This window comes from Idiotropiscis lumnitzeri, chromosome 4, assembly GCF_059441095.1.
Source record: "Idiotropiscis lumnitzeri isolate Australia: NSW breed Sydney's pygmy pipehorse chromosome 4, RoL_Ilum_1.0, whole genome shotgun sequence".
In the NCBI taxonomy this organism is placed as follows: domain Eukaryota; kingdom Metazoa; phylum Chordata; class Actinopteri; order Syngnathiformes; family Syngnathidae; genus Idiotropiscis; species Idiotropiscis lumnitzeri.
Window position 1 is genome coordinate 29789758 of NC_142394.1, and position 21271 is coordinate 29811028.

The 21271-nt window shown below is 43.2% G+C and overlaps 1 protein-coding gene across 6 annotated transcripts in view; it reads left to right on the forward strand.

Annotated features, from left to right (window-relative positions):
- The window catches only part of nrxn2b (neurexin 2b), a 295473-nt gene that overhangs the window by 65653 nt on the left and 208549 nt on the right, over positions 1-21271 (forward strand). For 5 of the 6 annotated variants that reach the window (XM_088295199.1, XM_088295195.1, XM_088295200.1 and 2 more), the window contains exon 4: positions 15285-15314. The exons of the other annotated variant lie outside the window; for it this stretch is intronic. In XM_088295199.1, coding sequence (XP_088151325.1) covers positions 15285-15314 — 30 coding nt within the window. The remainder of the gene's footprint in view (positions 1-15284; positions 15315-21271) is intronic. 6 annotated transcript variants of the gene reach the window in all.

Sequence of the window (21271 nt, forward strand, 5' to 3'; positions counted from 1 at the left end):
TTGCCTCAGCCCCTCAAACTCAAGATTGCTTATATTATTTCAATTTCAAATTCCAGCTTAAGCGCACCAAAATGGGGAGTCTTGGCCTCCGCCGATCAAAATGGCCCCGGGGGCCAAACTTTCAAACATTTATTTAAAAGAAGACAAGCTTTTTTTCCACACAAATGTGAATGAAATAACGGCCTCGCTGAATAGAAAGAAACCTGCAGGGAATTTCAATTTATAAATATCTTGTTTGTCTGACTTTTGCTACTCGTTCTTCAAACTTTGATACGAAAAGGACACTTAAAGGGGAAGTCCAACCCAAAAAATATCTTGCAATAAAATGCTCTACATACCTTCACTCGTTGAAAAATGTCATTCTGATTAATATTACGTTTGCGGAATATGAGTTTAGCAACAAATTCGACCCGTTTTTGTACATCTCAGGCGGCGGCCATTTTGTCACGTCTGTCGACTGAAAATGACATCGAAGTTGCTCGGAGCTCAGCTAACGACCAATCATGGCTCGGCTTCAGAAAACAGGTGAGCCGTGATTGGTCGTTAACTGAGAACTGAGCAACTGTGATGTCATTTTCAGTCGACTGAAGTGACAACATGGCCGCCCGCCGAGCTGGCTGAAAACGGGCGGATTTTGTCGCTTAACTCGTATTCCTCAAATAAAATCTCAATCAGCATGCCAAGTTTTGACGAGAGGCACATTGTACATATTTTTGGTGTTGACTTCCCCTTTAAGCAGTGGTCCCCAACCACTGGCACACGGCCCGCTATCGGTCCATCGGCCGCTATGGACCGGGCCGCACACAAAACACTTGCAGGACTTCTGTTGGATTTATTATGAATTTTTTATTTTGACAAGTTAAGTTGGACTCTTGACGCACGTCAAGATGCGAGTTCTCTCGGTTGCAAAATGCTACTATCAAAACCGCAAGCTAGCAAAATACGTCAGAAAACAGCCCCCCTCTGCACAATATACGCCAAGCACCCTCATAGTCCACCCATCACATTTCGCCGTTTTGCCGGTCCGCAAAATATTTGGACTTGTATAAAGCGGTCTGCGGCAGAAAAAGGTGAGCGACCGCTGCCTTTAAGGACGCTCCTAGCTTTTATTCCAAGTAGCTCTTGATTCTCTCTTCTCACTCTGCCCAATCAATATCTAATGGACACTAATGCAAAAGCGGCGCAAAGAGCACACGCAGCGTGCGGCCAATCAGCCGCTATACTTTAACTCAAATGGGCGTCGCTTGCTCCTGTTGGAGTCGCGCGTTTCGATCACCAAGTCAGGCGGCGTTGCGGATGCTACAAGTCGTGCGCACAAGTGTCGCCCGCACGTGCTTTCCAACGTATTGTTTGCGTCAAGTGGGGCTGCAATCGGCCCGTGTAACGCCTGCCCTTTGCCAACACGTTAAGCAGGCGTGATTTCCACCCAGCACGACGCTTCTCGTTGACTCCCTCTTGACAAAGCCTGCCATGTTCCACCATTTTTTTTTTTGTGATTGCTGATCTGAATGTATTGACACACTGTTGCAGCTTTGAATTGATTTCAGCAGTTGCTAAAAAAAAAAAAAATCAGGTTGACGGATTGCATGCTCCAAGCAGATCAGGAGAAACTTCTCTGTGCTTTTATCTCCAGTAGACTCAAATATTGGAACGGTCTTTGAAAAAAAAAAAAAAGCATCAAATTGCTGCAGCTCGGGTTCTGACCAAGAGATCAGTTCATATGATTCCAGTCGGAAAGGTTTTACACTGGCTGCCTGTCATCTGTCGAATCGATTTTAAAATTCTGCTTCTGGAACTGTCCATCAAGTCAAGGAGGGCGCCATGGCAACCGTAAAATGATGTAGTGTAGTCAATAGTAATAGTCGACTCAGGGCCGAGTGCATCGCTTGAGTTGAAAAATGTTATAAACAGATTTATAATTTGGCTTTCATGCGCTTCCAGTGTCAATGTGTGTTTTAGTCACAGCACCTGCATGCTGAAATTACAGCACACCCCCGCGCGTTAAAAAAAAAAAAAAGGCTCATAAATCAGTTTTTTTTTTTTTTCGGTGTGTGTGAATGTTTTTTCCTGCCTGTTATGAGGCACCGCACGTCTCTCAATGGATGGCCCTCATTATTTATGATCGCCTCTTCTCGTAGCCGCCTGTTGCCGTCCTGGCGAGCTGTCAGCCGCCCGCCACCTGACGCTAATGCATGCGACGCCGCTCGGACAGAGGATGGATACGCCGGCTGTGCTGGGAGAAGCGTACAAATGATCGGAAATAGATTCCGTTGCATTTGCACCCTCGTCTTAGGTCCACTTTTTGGCAAAGGTCAGCGTACGTGTCGTTGAATGCACACGTTGTCATTTATTGGAAGGGCATTGAATTGATTGCAACAACACGCCTCAAACCGACAGAAGAGCGGATGAGGACGAGATTGCACCGGAGCACTTGAGTAATGAACCCATTTCTTCTCGAGTAGTCGCCGATGTGGCCGGCGTCGGCGCCGTCGGCGGGACAACGTAGCCGAAGAGATAACCAAACCCCGCCGAGGTAACCGGAGGCTGTGCGGGACTTCAAACCCAAAGCACTTTGGAGTTTGTGTGTTTTGCGCTTTGCCGCTCCTCCTCGCCTGCCTTTCCCTTCCCCTGGCGGTGACATTTTCCGGAGACGTGTGAAGCCATGAATGACAACGAGGGGGCTCTTCGGAGCGCGTGTCGGCAGAGTGGCCTGCCGGAGCGAGATAAGACGAGGGGAGGCCGCCCACGTGCGCGCTCACGCCCTCTCACGTGCACTTCGGCCATGTTGGGGGGGGGGGGGGGTAGAAATGAGTTGCGATGTTCGATACGCATTCTTTTTGCTTTTTCTCAACTAATACTATATTTCCATGAACACATTAACAGTAAATGATTATATATACAGAATATATATCTAACATGTATGTATATATATATATATATATATATATATAATATTAGTGCTGTCAAGGATAACATTTTTAATCACCCAAAAAATTCAGTAATTAATTGCAATTAATCACATTTTTCAACTACAATTTTTTTTGGTGAAGCCTGTAACAGATATTTATTCAAATAACATCTTGGAATTAATTTAAAAATCACCAAATATGAATTATTTATATTTTTTTCAGAACAGATCCGCCTCTACCAGTATTTTTCTTGTAAACAATTCTCAAACTTATGGGGCACATTTAGTTGTATGCACCACGTCCCAGCAGTGTTGGTTTGCAAGGCCCATGTGGTAACTTGAGCACGGTGTTTTGTTCTGAAATGGTATGCTAAAGATCTACAGCTGATATGGTAAAATATTTGCAAAGTATGCAAAATATTTTTTAAATAAATCAAACTGAGTTCAAATATTTAACTGCATGAATCATTTTAAAATCGATATCCAGAGTTAACACTTTAAATTTCACAGTCTTACGATCATAAGTTTCGAAATAAGTCTGATATCGGACCGATACGCTCCCATGAAGTAAATAAAACCGAGTCGACTGAGTGAAGATATTTAACTGCATTAACGATTTTAAAATTGATCTTGAACGAAATTGACGTGACAATCTCTCTAGTTAATTCTTTTATTTTGACAGTCCTGTTATAAGTTACCAAAGAAGTGGTATCATAAGTAAGAAATAAGTCTGGTATCGGCCCGATACGTGGTATCGGTACTCGTCCATCCTAGAAAGGAGTTGGAGCTTGTGGTGGCCGAAACAATGCAAGTGTGTTTGCAGAAAACCCCAAATTTCATTTTGCACATTCAAATATGCTTTGGGAAAATTTGTTTGAAGGTTGCATCACATCACATATGTTGCAACATCAGATTGTTGTGAGTTTTTCCTCCCAGATATCCTCTTTGGAGTCATTATCATGAAGAACATCACACACACACACACACACACACACACACAAGCATCAACACACGCCTGTTGCATGGCAGTCCCGCAAAGTATTTCGACAAGAATGCTCTCTGTCAACCCCAGATGCTCATTAATATGCATGACCCCAGCAAGTCACCGCGGGTGGTACGCGCGCACACATTCGCACTCTCTTACCACTTTATTTATTTTTTGGCATTTTTTTTTTTTGCTTGGCAAGTCGCCCAGAGAATGGCGGCGGCGGCAGATGGCCCCGTTTCAAAAACGCAGAGTCGCCATATCTGTAGGCCGGGATGGCCGATCATAGCGATGAAGTCGTGTTGAGATATTATCCCCCCCCCTCCCCCACCCCCCCGGGCGTCCTCGAGGGAAAACGGTCAATGAATGCAAATAAGTCTGAAAAGCTGCCAGCTCGTCGAGGCAAAGTTACAATTAGCTCCTTATTTGATACTCGTGAAAAAAATTCCGCAAGACGTATTGATTCGGATCTGAGTTTCCAAGCTATAGCTATTATTAATCTCTGTCCCGCTTCTCAGCTGCGACCTTTAACTGACAATTACTTTTAATTAAAGGAGCGTCTATGGGAATTGATTGACTGTAATCCACGCCTTTTCAGCACCTTGTAATTATACATCACCTCCGTAGCCCGACGGGGTTCCTGAGCCAGGTCGTCGAGGTGGATGGTCAGGAAAAAAGAAAAAAAAAAATATATATATATTGTGTCCTGCTATGAAATCTGGAATCCGATTGATTTTGATGCGCAGGTGATGTTCACTTTGCGGCCGTACTCGGTGGAGGATTTAAGAGTTTAGAGCAGACCTAAAGTAATAACTCTTGTCTTGTGCCCATAATTAATCGTTTTATATGGCCACATAATAGCTTCTAATAAGTAAAGGAAAGAGGAGGGGTGAGGGGGGGGGCACAAACTGCCACATTAGCATTCATGGAGCATCATGGATTAAAGTGTTAATCCTCAAGCAGCCTTTATTCATTTTATTGTGTTTTTTTATTTTTTTTTATTATTGTTACTCTGGCCTGGCGTGGAGCTTTTTTCTCCGCTCTAATGTGGAATAAAAGCGTAGCGAAGGGCAATGGAATGATCAACACGGACGTGTCGGCCTATCTTCAGTTTATGACCTCATCCTTTGAAGATAAATGGCCATATTTGGGCATGCTTTCCTTCTCTCTCATGTGCATTTGGCGTCCGTAATCCAGTGTCGGGGATCAAGCGATGTGTGTGCGCTGTCCAGCTGCAGGTGGCACGGTGATGATGACAGAGGCGGTGTGGGGCGCCTCTCATCTCCTGCCAGATACGGCTGAGGCGGGTGCCATAGGTGAGCGGGAAAGGGAGAATCTCTGGAAGAAACCTGTAAAGGAACGCAAGAAGAGCAAACACCAGATGGAGCGCTTTACTTAAAGAGGTGTCATGGGGCTGAAAGTATCACGCTTGGTATGATCTGATGAAGATGTGACAGATGGGAAGCAGTTTCGTTGAGCGTGGCCCACCCTTTCTTATTAAGCGATCCTCCTGTAGCGTGACAACAAATGTACCAAAAAAAAAAAAGTGTCCACATCACTCCAGACGACTGCAGTCATAAGAATTTTAAATATTAATATGTATTTTTTTTCAGAGGATAAAGAATATATGCTTCTGAGTCTTGCGATGTTTGTCACCTTCTGTGTTACAACACAGCAAATAGCAATGCTAATCGTTAGCATTAAGCTAGTGGGGGCATTTTGGGGCCCAGGTATTACTTTGCTGCATTTAATGACAACATCTGAAGTTCATAGTCTCGGTAATAGAAAACGTCAACTAAATATGAAGTTTGGAGCAAAACAAAAGTTTGACTGAGTCAGCGCAAAATAAATGAAAATTGTCAGGTTCAGATCGAGACCGGAAAAGAAAAAAAAATGATCCCAAAAACGTAGAGAATGTTAAGTTAAAAAAGAAAAATGACAGAAAAGTACAAAAGATGCAGGCAATGAAGAGCCAGGATCGAATGAAATGAACACAAAACGCTTGCAAAAGGCAAAAAGGGATGACTTGCAATAAATAAATAAAATCTCTTGCACAAGCATATGAAAACTGGCAAAACGGAGCGAGAACCACAAACAAAAACAAAAGCAACGTGAAGCAATACTGAACGTGAGACAAAACACGACGACGAGATGACCAAAAAAATTTGCGAACAAGGTCGAATATTCCGACACTGGAAGGAACGCCCCCCCCCCCCCCCCCACTCAGATATGGAAAAAAAATAAAAACTCAAAAAGAGGTGTGAGAGCCGAACATCAGTTTATTTAAAAAGCCTCGACCAATTACGGCGTTTTTTTTTATTTTTTTTATTCCGAAAGTTGCCAGACTCCACACAAATGTGTTCATTGTCCCGTCGCCATGCCAACAGGGGTCAACTCGTGTTGTCAAGTTCTACTCACTCACCATATTTGTAACGTTAAACCTTTCAGACCGTTTTTTTTTTTTCCCCCCCGAACTAACATTTTGTATTGTTCTCAACACTGTGGATTTGTTGCTCCCTTTTTCTCCCAGCGCTGCTTTCCCTTTGCGCTCCCGTCATACGTGAAAAGCCATTCTGCACAGCGCTGGCCTATTTCACACAACAGCGGCACCAGACGTCTCCGCCATTGTGTCGGGCGGTGTCGGAATATTTGTTTACAAGGTTCAGTGCCGTTTAATTTTCTTGTGATCAGCTCGCGCTCGCTCGTCTTTGCTTTGCTGCCGCTGGCTGCAATTCAGGGCCCCGTTTGTTTGAATATATGCGCACGACTTTTCTTTTTTTTGACTGCTTTTTTTTTTTATTATTCATGTCCCTGAACTAATTAGGGGAGCTGAACAAATAGCAGGCAACAACGGGTCGTTTTGCGCTCGGCAGCTAATAACACAAACTGACAAAATGAGAGTTGATAATCGCTTTACCAATCATGACCGGTTCACCTTTTTGGAATGAACATTCTGCTGAGTGATTCTGTTCCTACGGCGTAGTTGAGCAACTGGTCTAGTGAAGTTGTCTGAGGTTCGATCCAAACAGTCAATGCGTCTTCTTGTTTAAAAAAAAAAAAAAAAAAAAAGCCTTCTGCTTCTGTGTTCCGTCATCATTTTACCGCTTGCAGTAATAATAGACAATTTACCCATTTACTTCCATTGACGGCTAAAGACGTCAAAGATCCTTTTTTTTTTTCTTTTTTTATTCACCTGGTAATGTATGAGTTAAACTAATGATTTTACCTGGTTAATGTGATTTTTGGCTCCTGAATGTCAGTGCTCCGCGTCAGCACATCAGCATTGTCAACCTCAGAGGTAAAAAGTGCTACTCTTTTTTGCGTCATACTTGAAAAAATTAAATATAGTCTCTGGAAAAAAAAAAAAAAAAAGGTACTCCGTCCACCCAGGCTTTATATTACTCGACAGGAATTCAAAGCCCAATTCTTTTTTTTTTTCAAAGCTTGAAGACGCGTAAAACATTTAATTAAAAAAAAAGAAAAAAAACTAAGACTAAAACTAACTGAAACCAAATTAAAATAGTTTTTGAAAAAACCTGAAACTAATAAAAATGAATTAACCTGCCCTAAAAACTAATTAAAACTAACTAAATTAAAAAAAATGAAAAAACTAACCACAATTCAATTTCCTAAACTCTAATAACCTTGCTCTGGAAATGGAGATCTCCCGGTGTTCACCCGTCCCGGCGAGCACAACAAACTTGAGTGCATTTTCCCAGCTGGAAGACATTAATTTTCCATTACGCGACATCAAATAAATAAATAAATGAATGAACAAACAAGGAGCGCAAAAGCTCACGGCAGGAAGTTGGACGTGATTTTAGTCACCGCCGCGCTGCTCGCCGACAAGAAGAACGCCGCTCCAGCCACTAAACGCTTGGCTGAGGCGGTGAGAAAGTTGTCAAAATGAAACATGAAACGTCAGCGGAGGCTCAAGGCGAGGACTTGTTGTGCACTAATGTGGCTTTCTGATTGGAGCTTCCATGCCTGAGAGGAGTGCTGAGTTTTTCCTGCATAGGCGCGTGAGATCAAAACGATCCATGGCAAGGCAAGGCAACTTTATTTAATATCGTGCAGTTCGACAGCAAATCACCTCAATGTGCTTCACACACCCAAAAGCGCAACACTGAAAAACATTGTCAAAATAAAAGAGCTGAAGACATTCGTAAAGCAAAGAACACAAAAGTAGCTTTTTTTCAAATTAGTCAAAGAACGTACATTGACAACATTGTGTTGGAAAATGCTTCAAAAACCTCAATCAAAGGTTGTGCTTCGCAATTATTTTCTGTTACGCCCCCCCAGAAAGAAGAAAACAATTCGCGCCCCCCCCCCCCCACCCCCACTCTCTATAAATAATAGCATTTTCGTTGCAAAACAAACCTACACCGTAGAATTATTATCGCTGCGCACAATGGGCAAGGAGAGCGCCACTGCCAACTACTGGAGTGGATGTGCAATTACATTTTATTGTAGTACGGCGAAAAAAAAAAAAAAGGCATGTTCCCCAGGGTCACATTCGCCCGCCCAGGGGGGGCCCGTCCCACTATCTGAGAAGCACTGATCAAAGATAAGATGGAAAAAAAATTGAACTGGATTTTAAAGCATTTACTTCTGTTGGCAAATTATTTTATTTGCGTGCAACATAACCAGTGTTGGGGTTAAAGTAATATATTACATTTTGGCAGCAACCAAGTAATATAACAAGTTACTTTTATTTGTTATTTTTTGGTAATATTACAGTCGCTGCGTCTGGTAACACATTACAATTTTTTTAATAAACAATTTTTGATGTGTAAATTAATTTGAGTATGTTGATAATTTAATTTATGGTTTATAGTATGGCAGTTATTTATTTACAGGAGAAAATAACAGTTCAAATAGTTATATTAAAAAAATAAAAATGACAAATATTGATCAAATGTAATGTTCTGCCACCATAGTTGAAACATTTTATATTAGAGCCCAAACTTTATAATTTAATATATTCATTACAAGTTAAATTCAAATTGTCAAGATCATTATTAAATAAATTAATGCCCGATTTAAATGAAAAAAAGTAACTCAGACTTCAGTAACTTGTTACTCTACAAAGACAGTAATATCATCAAGGAACTTATTACTTTTTATGGGAAGCAATATGTAATTTGTAATATATTACATTGTGAAAGTAACTTGCCCACCTTCAAAAACAAGCCGGACTCCACACAAAACTCAAGAGGAATGCCGTCACGTCACTTGTTTATATATTTGGCCTGGATATAAAGCAGTGCTGCAGTCGTGCTCAAATCCTGTCAACTGCTCGCCAAATAAAGGCGCTCGTATTGAGTTGAAATGCATTGATTGCTTTTGTATTTAAAGTGTGAAAAACGTCCTCGCCGCTTACGACCCTGTCAGCCTCTCCATCACTCCTGACACCACAATTACCGCTTCCAGGGAGCGAAAACAGAAAATGGACGTCGGAAAGATGCGTTTTGTTGCCCACTCTCGGCTCTCAGACTCCACTAATGAGCGCCATTCCAGAAGTGGCAATCAGAGGCATTCAGTCCATGAAATTGCCTGTGCAGAAAGGGCGGCCGGACCGCTCGTGGCCTGCATCTGTGTTGCCGCGCGTGGAAAATTAGGAAAGCGAAAGAGGGAAGTGCAGGTGGGTCGTATTGGCCGGATCTCGCTTGGCAAACGATGATTAGTTGCGACCTCATAAATGAAAGCAAAATGGAGGTCAGATGGAGAATTTATCGGTTTCTCCCAGATAAACTGGTGGCAACGTTCAGGTGCCGGTGTCTGTACTAGATGTGGATGGGGTCCTTCGGTATCCTCGCGTCTGCTGATGACGTCACGTCATGCTTTATTGTTCTTTGACATGTTTGTTACATTTGTATGTTCTGAGTTACTAAATAATAACAATTAAAAAATAATAAAGTACATTCATAGCAACTTTTGCGAGGATCATCCTTTTTTTTTCTTTCAGTGACCGCGTGCCTGTCAAAGACGTCATGTCGATGTTCCGTTGCTTTGGGAATCGGACTGGTTCTGGGTCAGAGGGAAAACATAGGAATGTTTTATTAAGAAATATTTTGCCCTATATACATAAATTATATTCATAAAATCTTGCAGCCCGAGTGAACCACTGCATTGTTGCAAGTTCGGCAGGAGAAACGTAAACGTTCCACTGCTGTTGAAGCAGCGGCTTCGAGGGGCAAGGGCAGAAGTGACGTAAGAGCTGAAGCGCCGACGTGGCAGTAATGCAGTTGTTTTTGTTTTATTTTTTTATTCAGCGAATCAAAATATGCAAATAGAACAGCCAGGTGTAAAAACAAACACAGAGGCAAAAAAAAAAAAAAACATTTGGGAATACGTGTTAAAACGTGACGTCATTAGCAAGCGCGCAGCCTCCGAAGGACCCCGTCCACTTCGAGTATCCCGTCCACATCTAATACCGACACAGGTGACTCTTTATTTCTCGGTGATGCTGACCCGTTAGTTCCACTGAGAATCTTGCGTTTGCCTGCCGTAAATTATCCTAAGTGACGATATCATCAATATCCCCGTCGCGCGTTAGCTTGCGGCGGCTCAAACCAGAAATGAGTCCTCTCTCTCCGGCTCGACATATGGAGGTGCTATTTATTTATGAACGGCTTCATTACGACGCGAGAGGCAGCTGCTGGCTTCTCTTCCCTCTCGCCAGTCTCCGGGTGATGAGGTTTATTTTTCCAGACGGATCCCATGACATATTAGCTGTATTTTAATGAACAAAATGTGCGCGTCAAAGTGATTCACTCAGCATTGCGCAGTTAATTAGGAGATGTGTGGGAGCAGATGAGATGCTCGCTCCCGTTTTGGGTCTCAACCTCAGCGCAAAACGTTGGCATGTTAATTCCAGTCAATTTTTTTAGTTTTTTTAGAAAACACATTTTATTTAGCGCCATGCAATGCCATGCCCAATTTGTCATTTTGAGTGTTTTGGATTTATCTGTCATATGTGTCTGTTGCCATATGCATTCTTAATTACACAGTGCGGTGGCATCTAATGGAAGCTTTAAATACAGTGGCGCATATGCTGAGAGGGTCTCCAAGCGACTTAGTGCATCACTCCTGACAGATGATGGCTGTTGCTGCTGCGTAAAGTGGAAAGTGACCATAAAGGTTTAATGACTCGCTTGCGCAGGCTTTCCAGGGGGAGGGGTCAATAGTCTCCCTTGAAATTTTACAATTGCATGCAAACACACACACATAAACACACAGAAACGATCAAAACAAAAATAGTATCGGTGAATAATAAAACAATTTGAATGCACGTGATCAAAGTTTACTAACTTCTCAGATGTAATGTCAGTTCGTTCGAAGTGAATAAAGTTACGCGCCGCATTGAATAAAAGTTACATGTTTCAGAAAAGCCCGCATCCAAAACTCTCTTTTGTAGCAACGTCAGGGATGGAAAAACTGACAAATTTGTGAGCGCCGAACTGAGACTGTTGTTTTAAGTTGTAATATCTCCATTAACCACCAAGTGGCACACGCGCTATTTACGGATACGCCGGCTCTGCCCTCGACGTCAATGTGACTCGGCCTAATTTTTTACTTTTGTGGATTTTGAGAGATATGCAGGACAAACAACGTACTGCAATAGTTCAATATTTTGAGTGGGTTGATTTATTTTGTGGAAGCAACGCATAAAAATGTCTTTGTGTACTTAATATTAGTTTCCTGTTCAGCAATTTTGTACTGCCCTTGTTTCAATGCTGTGAAGTGCGGTCAACATGTGAAAAGGTTTTTTGTGCAAGCGTTCACATTGCATTAGAAATGCAACCTTGGTCTTTGTAGTGCGTGAATATATTGCATCCCCAAAATGATCCGCATGCAAGAGACGACGTTATTCACGATGTAATGTTTACGAAAGTAAATATGCTCCAGCGTGTCGGGTCGTTTCTACAGAGGAGCAGTTCTATAGGAGGTAGAAAAAAATCCTTGAGCTTGATTAATAAAATGTACAAAATATAATACGTATTTACCAATAAAGTGTGTTGGCAAACGTCAGGAGTCATAAAGTAGAGCGTGTAACTTTAGAAAGAGGGCGCACTGTGTTAATAATTGAAAAGAGCGAGCGCCACGGAGCCCTTTAACGCGATTCTATAACTCTCAATCTTTCACCTCTCACTATGTCATCCCTCTGAATTATTACAGCACTTTAAATTTGAGCCGTCTCCATATTACTTAAGCCGCCAAAAGACACTATATGCAATATAAATGAGACCCGCTGCGAGCAATTTGTATTCACTTTCAATCAGAAGCCGTGTTTCAACAAATGTCTTACAAACGCCGTGCGAGCCCGGGCGGCCGCCACCTTTCGGGTTACGTGAGACGTACGCCAATGATGACACGCTCAAACTTTAAGTGTGCCCGGGCTGACTAAGAGTCGCTGATTTGTAGATGCCGTTTCGTTTTACAACGCACGCCAAGGGTGCCGCAACCTTTTCTTTTCTGCTTCTCGTGTTATTCTCCGCGACTTTTACGAACTTGCTCGCCTTTCGGCCACGCTCGGGATGCATCGCCGGTGTTTCCCCGCCGGTGTGTCATCATCGCACCATTTGGGCATGAACTCATTGACTACCATTGACGGATAAAGACGTCAAAGATCCATTTTTTTTTATTATGATTTTTTTTTTACTTGGCTGGTAGTGAACGAGTTAAACGCAAGTGTGGCGACCATATGCCGCAAAGAGCCCTTAGAGGATGCCGCTATTTAACATGCCATCCCATCACCACGGAGGGGGTGAGGGGGGGGGCTTGGCAAGTAAACACGGCGCAGACGTGCTCCATGTGTCCATCTGACAGAGGATGCAAGGCGAGCACGGAGGGGGCGGACGCAATGGATCGATGCGAGCGCCTCGTCGTCGTCGTCGTCGCCTTGAGACCCGACACATCTGTTGTGCGTTTGCGTGGCTCGTCATCACGTCTTCACGTCTGGGGGACGTTGTGATGCATTAATGCCTGGCAAGGTCGTTGCAAAACCGCCGATAGCGGTTCCTCAGCGACCCACTGTAGTTTTTGCACATCTTATTTCCTCCCCCGTCGTATTTGCCGTGGCGCCTCTGTTGTTCCTTCCCCTGCCGGGGTTGGACAATTTCAGCCGTTTGGTAAGCAGCGAAACGGCCTCTCGGTTTCGTCGCAGGAGACTTTGCCTTATCTACTTAATGGATTATGAGCGAGGCAACAAAAACAGAGGGTGGTGGAGTGACCATGATTGGAGTTCTTGTAAAGGGCCAATAGAAAACTGGATGGCGGTCAGAAAAAAACCCAAACACCCTCCCCGTGTATTTATTCGCCATCAAGACACAACAAAAATGGTGATGTGTCTTGACGGGTGTGCCCTAATCCAGTCCTGGAGAGCCCTTCGCCAGCCTCTTAAATGTCTCCCTGCTCTGTCATTCCTGATTCAAATGATCAGTTCATAAGCAAGCTTTGCAGAAACCGGAAAACGATCTGCAAACAAGCTGGATCGGGGCTGCCGAGGATCGGACTTGGTTTGGTGTCTTTTTGTCTACTACAATTTCTACAGAATCGACATTTTATTAAAAGGATGCTTGATTGGCGTTTGGGCGGCGCGGTGGCCGACTGGTTAGCACGTTGGCCTCGCAGTGCAGAGGTCGTGGGTTCGATTCTTGTCTTCCTGTGTGGAGTTTGCATGTTCCCCCCGTGCCTGAGTGGCTTTTCTCCGGGTACTCCGGTTTCCTCCCACATTCCAAAAACATGCACGACAGGTTGATTGGACACTCGAAATTGCCTCTGGGTATGAGTGTGAGTGGTTGTTCGTCTTTGTGTGCCCTGCGATTGGCTGGCAACCCGTTCAGGGTGTACCCCGCCTACTGCCCGAGCTGGGATAGGCTCCAGCGCCACCTGCGACCCTCGTGAGGAGAAGCGGCACACAAGATGGATGGATGATCGACGTTAACGTTGGCATTTCTATAATCGGTTTGCGTGTAAAAATGGCATCAGTACTAAAATGCTTCTTTGAGTCAGCCAACTCCTCTATGTAAGCGAGCAGAAAAGGCGCCATTTTGGATTTGCCGGGTCACAAGCTTGTTATCAAATGAACTCCGGATTAATCCAAGAAGACTGTGACCAGAAGTTTCTTCATTGTGCGCAATTGTCCGTATGATTCCGCCTCAAAGAAATTCTCTTTGCGTCCAATCTTCTTACGAATCTCCGAGTAAATTTCTCGGTCTCCCGTGGCAAGAGAGAGGCCAACCCTCCAATGAGCTTTCGGTCTTATTTATCGATTGAGTGGAGACGGGTTCACTTGAATGGTGTTGACTTGCCCGACCGACTCTGGAAAGTATGTCTCGCCTGAAGTCAAATCCAATTGCTTTGTTTGGCCAGTTGTGTTTGCTTTTGTCAGATTTAAGATTCCAACAATCGAATCCTCAGGTCAGACTTTTTCCTGCCGAGAGTAGTTTGTTTATTTTTCCTTTTGTCCACGCCGTGGCTGTTAAAATATTCAGCGTTTGCTTTTGAACCACAGTCTACATGTTTATTAACTCATTCACGACCAGCCGAGTAAAAAAAAAATTTTTAAAAATGGATCTTTGACGTATTTAGCCGTCAATGGTACTCAATAAGTTAAGGTTTTTTTTTTTTTTTGGAGGTCATAGTTCTGATAAACAAGATTGAAGCTGTCCATCCTTTTTGCTTGTTTTGAATTCCAGCGGAATTGAAGGCGCTCGCTTGCCTGGCTTGTTTCTGGACGCTTAAATGAGTTTGGCATTTTCAGTTTTCATGGACTCCAATGTTGTCTGTTATCCATCCGTTCTCGTGAGATGCGCCGCCTACAGTCGGCCGAGTCCGTATTTGAGGCCGCCGCTATTATCTGTGTTGGACTAATCTTTGACTTCTCCAGATAGCGGATCTGACCTTCTCTGTGTGAGACCTTGTGGAACGTCTTGTTGCTTTTTCTTCTCCAACAATTTGAGTTACAGTAAGAGCGAATCTAACTGAAGCCTTTTATGCCAAACAGTTTTTTTTTTTCTGTGTTCCATAAGTACTCCAGAGGAAAAAAAAAAAAGCATTTGTGAGAGCAACAGCCTTCGGGCGTTGCGCCAAATAAAAAAAATAAAATAAAAAAAATGCTTCTTTTTTTTTTTCAAAACCCTTCACACACTTCACTCAAAAAGTGTTTGCTTGTTTTCTGTTGGTATTCTCTCTTTCTAGCTCTCTCGCTCTCTCTCACTCTCTTCTCTGTTTTGATTTGAACTCTGACATCCAAGTCTGCCCCAGGATGTCTGTCACAAACTGCAGTCCAACGTTGTGACAATGCTTTTGTTCTTCCCGTGCCTTTTATGACCTTCTTTTTCTTCCTCTTTCTGTTCTTTTTTTGTCTATTTGTTCCCTTTCAAGGTCTGGCGCACCTGACGTTAAACGACCAAGGTATGGGTTCATTCCCTTTTTTTTTTTTTTTTTTTGGTTCTCTTTTTCTTAGTTGACGCCCGAGGATTTGACTCCTTGTCCTCAGCCTTTTTTTTTTTTCTTCGCCTTTTTCTGACCTTTCCTCTGTACCATTCAAATCCTCCCATTTTTTTGTTTCTTTTCCAAACCCTTGAAACATCTTCTCTCAATCCTCCCCACACGCCCTCTCCCCCTTGTACCATGCCGTTGTGTTTTTCCACCGTATGTGCGCCCCACCCCCTTGTCCTGTCCTATGGCTCACGTCCTGGACCTTCACCCCTGACCAACTTTGACCCCCGATGACTTCACTTCAGGTAACACTCTTCGGCGTCTTCCACAACAAAATCACGGCGCTGGTCATTCACGAACACTTCCAGGTGAAAGTGTTGGTGTGGAATGTGCAGAGTTTTCATCACCACTCTGCTGACATTCCGATTGTTTGGCAATCCCCGTAGGGGGCTCTCGTTTCGGGTTTTCCAGATAGGTCACATGACCACTGCTGGTTTGTTGTTTCTGAAAACTCTTTTCGTGTCGACTCCATTCGCGGCGCGTTCGTTCATCGTGCGCCGTAGCTCGCTGTTTGTCCGAAGTGCTCAATCCATTTGCAGCTGACTTCCGACACTTTTTTTTTTTTTTTAACCACCACGCTCCAGTCCCATTGGCTACTTTGCTCTCCTTCCGTTGACCTTTCTGCGCCGCCGGCCTCCAAGTGAGGACTGTCTTCCTCTCTCGGTCTCGCTCTGCTCATTTGTTGACCTTTTCGATGCCACCGGACGCTCAGTCAGAATTGTCCGCGGGAAAAAGAAAAAGGGAAGTGTCAAAGCCGAAGTTCATAAAATCGAAAGGAGTGAACAAGAGCAGGAGTCAGTGAGTGTTCTGACCTTTGCTGCTGTGGAAGAGAGAGAGAGCGAGGAGGGAAGGAAAAAAAAAAAAAAAAACGTCCTCTCTTCTATTGCGGTGCATGATTCATGTGGGCACAGATCACTTTGCTTTAACTCCGAGCCTTCAGTCTTCAGCCTCATTCACGCCGACGGGAAAACACAAGCACTGAATCAGTCCGACAGCACGTTAAAAAAAAAAAAGGACCTGCTGGATATATAATGTCGCCGAGCACGTGACTGTTTGATTAAACCCGTCTTCTCTTTCCTACGCGCTTGCGTTCTTTATGCTAGCGTCGAAGTCGCCCTTGAAACTTTTCTCTTCACGATGAAAGTTTCGTTCATCCGAGCGCCGCGGCTCACTTCAACGGGGGCGCCGACGTTACACATTGAAAAAATCTTGGCCGCCATCCACATTAGCGCCTATAATAGAAAATACCGGATGAATGTGAATTTCGTACGTTAGGACGTTATCGATCCGACGGGCTTCCGTGACCAACCGACATGTCTGGGAGTCGTTTGGAGCAACATGAAATCGCCAGGCAGGATAACGCATGCAAATATAAATCCGTTTTACAGGCAACTGGCTGATTATTCATTGAACATTGCCCAGCCGGCCATTTCTATTGATCACCTCGTTCCCACGATTAATATGGTTTGCTCCCATGTGGATGGACCAAAAAAAAAAAATCAATAAACCTATTTCGAACATTTGACGCCTTAACAAATGACTTTTTTTTTTATCTGCTTTGCATGCCCCTTAATCCCCCCCCCCCCCGTTGTGCACGCACGTGAAGCAAGAAGCAGCCAGCCGTGCATTTAACCGAGGCTGTGGCCACGGCGCGTTAACGATCAGCGGCCGTCACGTCAGCCGTCATATTACAGGGCCAGGAAAAATCAATGTCAAGTCTCCTTAAAGCCGCGGCTGTCCTTCACCGCTGAAGCAAGGACGAACCCCAGGCCTCAGTCAAAGCTGATCTCTATCTTGCCGTCTGGAAGAGCACCTCCAACGCCGCCGCGTGCTGGGAGGCCAACAGGTTCAATTAAATGGCCGCCGAGAAAATCAGAGCAATTTCATATTTGTGCGCTTCAGGTCGTCGTTTAATCCTTATTAATGTTTGCGCGTGTAGCCAAATAAGGCCACTGGAATCTTTTGTGAGATTGAAACTCGTTGGATGGAAGGAAGTTTCCTGCGGGTGTATTTAGTCAAATAAATGTATGGTTTAATGCTTCCAGTTCAGTGGCCATTCATTGTGGTTTTGGCGTCGGCACACTCTGAGGTGCTCATGGGCGTCTTGAACAGTTGCCCAGGAGCTATTTTTGGAATTAAGATGGTAAAAAAAAAAAGTGTTTCTCAATGCAAAAAAAAAAGGTTGGGGACCGCCAACCTTTGTTCCGCCGCGGACCAGTTCATACAAGTCCATAACTTTTGCGGACTGGCAACCGATGTCGGGAAGGGTAGGGGGCGCTGTCACTTGTTGCTAATGCTAACAGCTAGCTTCTAGAGCTGGGCACTTGACCCTTTTTTGCCAGTCAGTCCCCCGCCACCCGGGCGCAATCAGGGTACCGTTCCGGCCTCGACCCGCCGGCTTTATTCATAAAAATGATCGGCCTCGGACCCCGTTAAAAAAAACAAAACAAAAACTAAATGTCCGTGGATGACGCCGCCACAAGAGAGATGCTAACGCAGAGCTTTATTTAAATCATTAGCTGGCTAATTTACTATTCAAATCCGCTTTCCTTATTATGGTTATATCATGGTGGCGAGTGTTTCGTTAAACCGAAATGGGGTAACGTCTCCTTCTCCTCCTCCTTCTTCATCTCCTTCTTCTTCGTCTCATTCTTCTTCTTTCTTCTTCTCCAAGAACGTGTAAGTTTGCATCATTGATCGTGGCACTTTTAACGTGTTCTGAGGCAATTTTTGTCGCTTTGTGCTGAGTAACAAGTCGCACGACGGCCGGATTAAAATCCAACTCCGGCCTTACTTAATTGAGCCCTTTTTTAAAATGTGTGCCCCAATAACCGATACCAGGCCGCGATTGGCGTTTGGCGACCTCCAAATTTCTGCCGTTTCCATTGCAGATCCTTTTCACACTGGGTCCATTTTGCTTTCCATCATGGGTAAATTCAGAAGTCGCATCCTGAGAAGGAAATTTAGCGCGCCCTGCGAGAGAGTCTCCCAGCAGGTCTAATGTAGATCTCCTTGAAGATACCGCCGGGAAAATGAAGGCAGTATTGAGCCCGATGGCTATCTAAGCCGCAATGTAATAGACTAGGTCCAGGTCACGATAGCCATCAAGCTCGGCGCTCACCGAGGGCACTTTATAGACTCGCTGTGTTTGTGTGAGGCCGCAACTGTTTTGAAAGCAAGAAGAGGACCCCCACAGCAGCGCTTCATTCATTTAATTTCCCCCCCACTCCAAAATGAAAACAAAAAAAGCAAATTTCAAAGTTTCCACGTTTCCGACTTGGTCTAATCACCAATCTCCCGAGTTCATTATTGTGGCCGGCGCTATACGAGTGGTCCATTTAAATGCCATAATTACAGTCACCGGGCTGATGCTGATTGACAGGGCGAGGCGGAGGCTACGCTGCGGGACCTTGAGCGGCGAGGTGTGTGAAGGTCGTTGCCGCTCCGTCGGGCTGCCACTCTTAGATGGGTCGGAAGCGCGCGCGGCCGTTTCCGAGGCGAGGCACGCGCCGTTATTGGCAGCCTCACTTGGAGAAAGTGACAGCGAGAATCGTGCGTGCGCCACTTCGAGCGCCTCTTCACAGCACGTGCTTCGTTTAGCGCTTTTTTTGGCCACTGCCACGGAAACACCTTCTTCATCTTCATCATCTTCATCATTATCGACTGCAACTTACATGCAGTTTTGAGTCACACTCACCAAGGTAGTAAACTGTCAATCAAATTCCATGGCTTCAGCTTGGAAAATGATGATCAAGCGTAGGGCCGTAACTGCAATTTTCCAGTACAATTAACTGTTGCTGCAAATTTTGTCCACGTGAGGATGCAAAAACTTCCACAGTGTTGGGCTAATTACTTCCAAACTGGACTTTTTTCAATTAATCAATTTATTCATGCTTTTGACATTCTGCCTTTGATTATTTTTTTTGTATCAATAAAAAATTATTTTTGTTAAAAAAATAAAAATAAATAAAAAATATTGGAGCAGATGTCTGTACCTATCAATTAACACACGTGAGAAAGCTACGTTTTTATTGCCAACGTGTGTTCCTAAAAAAAACATATATTTAATTTTTGCATGTGTGGATATTTTGCAGTATAATTAATAATTTGTCCAACAAATATTAATGGTACATGGATTTTAGTTTATTTAGTTTTCGGTAGCTTTCAGAACGGATTTATAAGTAATTTATTTCTCCAAAATGCTTCAATTTAATTGAAGTTTTATTAGATTTAGTATTAGTTTTAGTTTTTTAATGATTTGTGTAGGTCTAATGTGCGAGATTTAAAAAAAATAAATAAATGAAATCAAACTGTCTTAAATAATACACAACACTTGCTTTGAACTGGATGATACATTGATCGAAATATTAGTCAATATTTTCACTCTGAATTCCCTCTTTGATTGACATTGAACATTTAGGTCTTGCATTTTAGTTTTGCTACTGATAAATGCGGCTATTCCCCCTCCCATCCGATCTACTACAATGACAACATTTCCCAAATGTTAAAAATGGCACCGCACACACGCATACATCGACACGCATAATTTCAACGGAACTTAATCAAATTTGGCCAGTGGGGCATTTATCTCGGGGGCAGTGCGGTTGGAGTGTGGAAATTGGATCCAGGTCGGGTTTTTACAAGTTGTAATTAAGGCCACTGGGGGGGTGAGGGGGGGGGGTGAGATGGGTGACATGGAGTAGGAGATGGAGGAATATGCCAGATAAGGAGGCGAGGTGAGCAAAGCTGTTTGGATGACTAATGACTCGCAGGAAGCAAGAAATACAAAAAGCGACGACATTACCGAAAAAAAAAAATACATAAAATTCAGCGAGCCATCTCAGCACTTATCTCTTTTGGTTTAGCACTTCATTAAGTGTAACATTTCCAAAGCAACCTTCAAGGGTATTCTGCACTTCCAAGAAATATTTGTTGTTATTGAAAAGAAATTGGCCACATTTTTAAGTTAGTTAAATGTGAGCGCTTTACGGATTTAGAAAACAAGTTGCATGAAATTTTCCAATTGAACGAAATTTGTTTGTCACCTAATTGTTATTTCACAATTTTATTTTATATTAAAAAAAAAATACCACATTATGTGGTATTTATCACCAAATTAAAAATATAGAACAAAAAAGTTTTAATATTTTTTTACACCATTATTCTAAATAAGAGGCATGAAAATAATGCTTCTGACATAATCAATTCAAAACAAATAAAATAAAAAGATGAGATCTTAGGTAATGTTGACATTTATTGTGTAGATCTGAAAAGTCTCAATTTTATTGTGATCAATTTTCTCTATCACTTATCGTCAATATTATTATAATGTTTATCTTCGATGACATTCCCACCAGCTAACGTACAGGATGCTGTAACTATAATAATCATATCTTGTGTGTGTGTTGTGATATTTCATATATTAAATTTCCTGCCGTTTAGCGGTTAGCGCTGTCAAGCGATTGCATTTTTTAACGACCACATTTTCCCGACTATAAGCCGCTACTTTTTTCCTTGATTTTGAACCATGCGGCTAATACAACGGTGCGGCTTTTCTGTGGATTTTTCTTTCGCCACTAGGGCCGCTCTATAGTTGAGAAAATACGCTCAATAATTTTCTTTTTTTTTTCTTGGGTCTGTTCTGTTTTAATGAGCAAAGTTGTCTTTATTCCAAGACTGTTCTAATCGCTTTCGTTAATCATTGAATACGATCTAAACGGCGACATCTTTACGGGCATTTTTCTTTGAAAGAATTCTCAAAACTTTTACAGTACATTTAGTTCTGACCGCTAGCGCCACACTCCAGCAGTGTTGATTTTCAAGGCCCAGTGGATACTTGAGGATGTTTTGTTCCGAGCTAATATGCTAGA